We start from the raw sequence: 5,629 nt of genomic DNA, 5'->3' as shown, positions 1-5,629 counted from the left end.
CAAAAATCATCAGACTCAACTTTTTCAGAAGTCTGCAAATTAACTAAAAGCTCCCATCTGCCCAGGAGCATTTCTTCAAGAAAAATGACTAAAGCGCCCAAGGGTTTCTAATGACCATCTGCTTACCCAAGTCCTGGGCAGACCCTCTGGTGCATTTAGGGAACAGCCTGGTTCACGTGAGTGTGGCCTGAGTGTGGGTGGTTTTGTCGTGTCATGTGTGCATGTGTGAGCATGTGGGTGTCTGGGAATGTATTTATGGGGAGGGCATTTGTGCAGGACCTGAAGGACAGCTTGGATTTTCCAAAGGCAAAGGTCTGAGCAGTGTGTGAGTGTGATTAGGTGTGTCTGTGTCTGTGCAGTGTGCAGTGAGGTGGACGAGACAGGTGAAGGGACCTGCCCCTTGGTCATTCTGATCATCATGACTTCCTAAGGCCCCAGGCAGTGGAGATGACAGACTCGAGAGGTGAAGGCCTCTCGGGATCAGGCAGAGGAGGGGAGAGGAGGAGAGGGTAAGGACATGTTCCAGGGCACAGGTTGTGACCACATTGTGGCTGTGGGCCTAGTGGGAGAGGTGGGTGGAGGGCGGTCAGACCATAGTTCTCCCAGGAGTCTGTACAGAGCTGGGGAGTTGAAGATATAAGAGGGCATTCTCTGCCAGGTCACCTCCACCGGCCTACCACGGGTAAGGCCCTGGAGAGGGCGACAAGGGCAAGGACTGCTGTAGCTGCCTCTGCACTTGCCCTGCCCTGCACCCTCTGATAACACAGTCAACACAGCGGGTTGGCTTGTGGCAGAGGGCAAAGGCCAGTCTCAGCTCCCTATATAAGGGAATGGTCCTGGCTAGGGGAACACTCAGGAGTGTGGTTGGAGTGTCTCTCCTCGGTCCTACGTGCCTGGTGTGGTGGTGGGGACAGGTGTGCCCGGAGGAGTCCAGTGGGCAGCGAGGCAGCCATGGGGCTGCTGACGGGGGATGTAGTGGTGCCCCTGGCTGTGGCCATGGCCATCTTCTTGCTCCTGGTGGACCTGATGCATCGGCGCCAGCGCTGGATGGCACGTTACCCACCAGGCCCCATGCCACTGCCCGGGCTGGGCAACCTGCTGCAGGTGGACTTCCAGAACACACCATATAGCTTTGGTCAGGTGAGGGAAGTGGTGGTGGTGGGCAGCAGAGGTCCTGGGGCTCGCCTAGCAGCAGACCCTGGGCGGCGGGTGAAGCCAAAGGCTGGACAGGGAGCTGGGCCAACATGAGAAAGCAGGTTTGAGAGGCTTCCTGGGGGAAGGCATCTGTTCAGGGCCTGACGGACACTTTGGAGGTTCCAAAGGCAAAGGTCTGGGCAGGCACAGGCCCGGAGGTGGGGTAGGACTGGGCAGCGTGTTAAGATCCAGTGGGACAGTCCTTAGGTTATGTAAGCCCAAAGTCCTTTCTGAACACACCAGAGGGAAAGGCCTTGGGAATGGGCAGAGGGGTCAAGGTCCTGAGCACCGTTTTAGTCAGGAAATCAATGTTGAGAGAGGTGCAGCGACCCGGTTCTTTTGCCGCTCTGGGTCCCTGGAACTCACTCCTCACCTCTGCAAACCTCAGTCTCCTCATCTGTAAAATGGATGTTAACTCGGACCTACTGACTATTTCGGTGACTCTCAAGGATTGTAGCTGGGTGGTCGTATCCAAAGTGAGTTCCTGAAAACTAAACTAAACAAAGTGAGCTCCTGGCCCATGGAGGATGTGATGTGACCCCCCCACCCCACCCCCACCCAGGGTGCCAAGGCCAAATCTCAGTCCTCGCACCAGCTTGCCACTGGCGGCCCCCGGGTCCCCCAAGCTCTGCGCGGTGAGACTGGGACGGGCAGTCTGGCGGGGACCCGGGCTTGACGGATGTGCTGACCCTCGCCTGCAGCTGCGGCGCCGCTTCGGGGATGTGTTCAGCCTGCAGCTGGCCTGGACGCCGGTGGTCGTGCTCAACGGGCTGGCGGCCGTGCGCGAGGCGCTGGTGAAATTTGGCGAGGACACCGCAGACCGCCCGCCTGTGCACGTCTACGAGCACCTGGGCTTCGGGCCGCGCTCCCAAGGCAAGCGGCGGCGGGGAGGGAGACCGCGTCCCGGCGGGATCCGTGCGGGCGGGGACTGGAGACGGGACAGGGCCTATGGGGAGCGCAGAGGTGGAACGAAGGGAAAAGCCAGAGCGCGCCGGGGTCAGAGAGTACAAGACGAGCCCGCCTTGGGGGCGGAAAACAAAGTGTGGGGGCGGGGCGGGGCGGGGGTTGCGAGTGGCCGGGGCCGCTGCCGAGAGGTGCAGGGAGCCGTGCGTGCCGGATCCGGGTCGGGGCCGGTGCCTTCCCGAGCTCTGAGGAGGTGACCCGGTGGTCGCCTGTGTTTGACGGGTTTAGAGTGGGCGGCGCCGAGAGTAGGCGGCGTTCTTCCCTGAGTGGAAAGATGGTCCAGGTGGGGCCGAGGTGGGGCCAAGGTGAGGCCAAGACCGGCCCCGGGCAGGAGAGAACAGGTGAGCAAAGAGCGGGGCCCGTACCCAGATGGAAGGGGTGACAGAGCAGGGGCTGGGAGGCTAGGACCTGGTTAGCGTGGGCGGGGCAGAAGTCGGCGGGGACCTCCCTGTCCTGAGACGGGGGTCGGCGCACAGGGCGGGGCCGTATTCAAGGAGGAGGGGCAACGATGCGGGCGGGGCAGAGTGGGGCCCCTAGGATTCGGGGCTGGGGCAACAGTGTGCGCGAAGAAGGGCGGGGCCGGGGCCTACCTGGTCACGCCCACCTGCCCGCCCCGCCCCCAGGGGTGATCCTGGCGCGCTACGGTCCCGCGTGGCGCGAGCAGCGGCGCTTCTCCGTGTCCACCCTGCGCAACTTCGGCCTGGGCAAGAAGTCACTGGAGCGGTGGGTGACAGACGAGGCCGCCTGCCTCTGTGCCGCTTTCGCCGACCAGGCCGGTGGGTGATGGGCCGAGGGGCACTAGCGTGGACGCGAAGGAGGAGGCGACCCCCTGACCGCATTCCCCGCTCGCAGGACGCCCCTTTAGCCCCACCGCCCTCCTGAATAATGCGGTGAGCAACGTGATCGCCTCCCTCACCTACGGGCGCCGCTTCGAGTACGACGACCCGCGCTTCCTGGAGTTAACGAGGCTGTCGCTGGAGGCACTGAAGGAGGACTCCGGCTTCCTGCGCGAGGTGCGGGGAGTGCAGGGCCCGGCGGCAGTCCAGACAGGGCGAGATCCGGGGAGGTGGCCCCGCCTGCGTCTGGGCTCCGGGAAATTTGTATTCGGGGGCGCTGGGGAACGGGCATTTCGGGAGAGGTCTCGGCAAGAGCAAAGGCCTGGAGGTGGGGAAGTCTCAGACAGCAGTAATGGGAGATGTGGGCCCGGGGTCAATGGGCCCCGAGAGAGGGCTAAGGAACCTCAGCTTCCTGTCCGCATTGAAAGCCAAGCAAGCCCATGACATTTGATGTTAGGTTTATCCATCTGTTAGCCTAGGGTCAGGAGAGGGCATGGAGGCTCACCATGTGGGGAGAGACCGGGTTGATGGTGGGGACAGGCGGGCCCTGGGTCCACCCTGGCATTGGTGGGACTATAGATTGGTCCAGGTGAGTGCTGAGCACAGGAAGGACCCAGGCCCCACTTATGTGGCTGTCACAGGTGCTGAATGTTGTGCCAGTGATGCTGCGCATCCCGGGGATGGCTAGCAAGGCCTTCTCCCATCAGAAGGCCTTTATAGCCTTCCTGGATGAGCTGGAGACTGAGCACAGGATGACATGGGACCCATCCCAGCCACCCCGAGACCTGACTGACAGCTTCCTGGCCGAGGTGGAGAAGGTGAGAAGCGGCTGCCAGACAGGGGCCAAGGGCTCTGGGTAGAGGGTCCAGATAAGGCATGAGTCAAGGCCAGCAAGGTGGGGCGGGCTTAGCACCCAGTGACAGGGTGCCTGGGTTGAAAGGTGGAGAACGGGAGGTCATTAGGGGACTTCCTCCCTGTGCCCTTGAGCTCACCCTCTCTGCCTGCCTAGGCCAAGGGGAACCCAAAGAGCAGCTTCAACGACGAGAACCTGCGCATGGTAGTGACTGACCTGTTCTCTGCTGGCATGGTGACCACCTCGACTACACTGACTTGGGCCCTCCTGCTCATGATCCTGCACCCGGATGTGCAGCGTGTGTCTGGCTAGGAGTCTGGAGGGGAGGGCGAGGAAGAAAGGTACAGACAGGGTCCCTGAGTTTAGTTTGAACACCTGTGGCTCCAAGCACAGTCTTGGCCCAGGCTCCTCTAAAAGTGACTCCTCTTTACATGGGCACAGCCCACAATTTAAGAGTTAGCAGAGGGTCAGGGCCCAGGCCCCTGGGTACTGACCACTATGGGGACACTTGTCTGTGCAGGCCGTGTCCAACAGGAGATCGATGAAGTGATAGGGCAGATGCGTCAACCGGAGTTGAAAGACCAGGACCACATGCCCTTCACCACAGCCGTGGTTCATGAGGTGCAGCGCTTTGGAGACATCGTCCCATTGGGTNCACACCATCACATGTCTCACACCACTTCACATGTGACACCCCCAACAGGTAGAGAAATCAGGGAGGGCCAGGAAGCGTTGGGCCTGGGTGAACAGTCAGGGATCACGCACCAGACGCCAAACCCTTCTTGGGAGGGCCCGATAGGAGTCCAGGAGCAAGGCACATTCTTGAGCCTCTGTCAACCCAAGGTATGATTAGCCACCTTCCCTGGCCCCTCAGGGATGCCTGTGTCCAGGCCCCTGCCAAGTGAAGAACTGCCACTCAGGGCCATGCTGNCCCTCCTCGGCCCAGCTCAATGCCACCTGCCAACTGGTAGCCCCTGCATGGCCACTGCTGGGTGGCCTCAGGACGGGAACCCAGACCACCCAGTCCTCAGCCACAGGCACTGACTGTGGCACCTTAGGTGGCTGTGGGATGCAGAGCAGGGCTGTCCCGGTCCATACAGAGCCCCCGTGTATGGGGAAGACAAACTGAATGTGCCAGAGTTTTGGAGGAGCCCGTATATGCAGGGATGGGGGGCGGTGAGGTTGCCCAGGAGAAGGTGCTGAAAGCTTCTTGGGCTGCGGGTTACTTCAAAGAGTCCAGGTGCGTGCCAGGTAGAGTGTGTGTCCGTGTGTGTTTGGTGGCAGGGGTCCTAGCATTCCCCAGCCCAGTCCCCACTCAGCCAGGAATCTCCTGCCCAGGGAACAACGCTCATCACCAACCTGTCATCGGTGCTGAAGGACGAGAATGTCTGGGAGAAGCCCTTCCGCTTCTATCCGGAACACTTCCTGGACGCCCAGGGCCGCTTCGTGAAGCAGGAGGCCTTCATGCCCTTCTCAGCAGGTGCCTGTGGGGGCCCAGCTCCTGTCCCCTTGGAGGGCATCTTGCAGGGGCATAGCCAAGGACCCAAGCTCACTGAGGCACCCCTTCCCCACCCACAGGTCGCCGCGCATGCCTCGGGGAGCCCCTGGCCCGCATGGAGCTCTTCCTCTTCTTCACCTGCCTCCTGCAGCACTTTACCTTCTCAGTGCCTGCTGGACAGCCCCCACCCAGTGACCATGGTCTTTTTGCTTTCCTGGTCACCCCGGCCCCCTACCAACTCTGTGCTGTGCCCCGCTAGAGGGAGGCACCAAACCCTCAACCCAG

At 61.5% G+C, this 5,629-nt stretch overlaps 1 protein-coding gene across 1 annotated transcript; it reads left to right on the top strand.

The window, feature by feature from the left end:
• The first annotated feature begins 951 nt into the window (after positions 1-951).
• LOC103591840 (cytochrome P450 2D17) lies at positions 952-5,603 on the top strand. Its single transcript, XM_008574381.1, has 9 exons — positions 952-1,140; positions 1,896-2,067; positions 2,781-2,933; positions 3,010-3,170; positions 3,635-3,811; positions 4,003-4,144; positions 4,367-4,533; positions 5,170-5,326; positions 5,425-5,603. The coding sequence occupies exons 1-9, from the start codon at positions 952-954 to the stop codon at positions 5,601-5,603; spliced, it is 1,497 nt and encodes a 498-aa protein (XP_008572603.1).
• The last annotated feature ends 26 nt before the right edge of the window (positions 5,604-5,629 follow it).

Source organism: Galeopterus variegatus, unplaced genomic scaffold (assembly GCF_000696425.1).
Source record: "Galeopterus variegatus unplaced genomic scaffold, G_variegatus-3.0.2 Scaffold55, whole genome shotgun sequence".
Taxonomy (NCBI): domain Eukaryota; kingdom Metazoa; phylum Chordata; class Mammalia; order Dermoptera; family Cynocephalidae; genus Galeopterus; species Galeopterus variegatus.
Note: the sequence above shows the minus strand (reverse complement) of the source record. Positions and strands in the feature narration are given on the sequence as shown.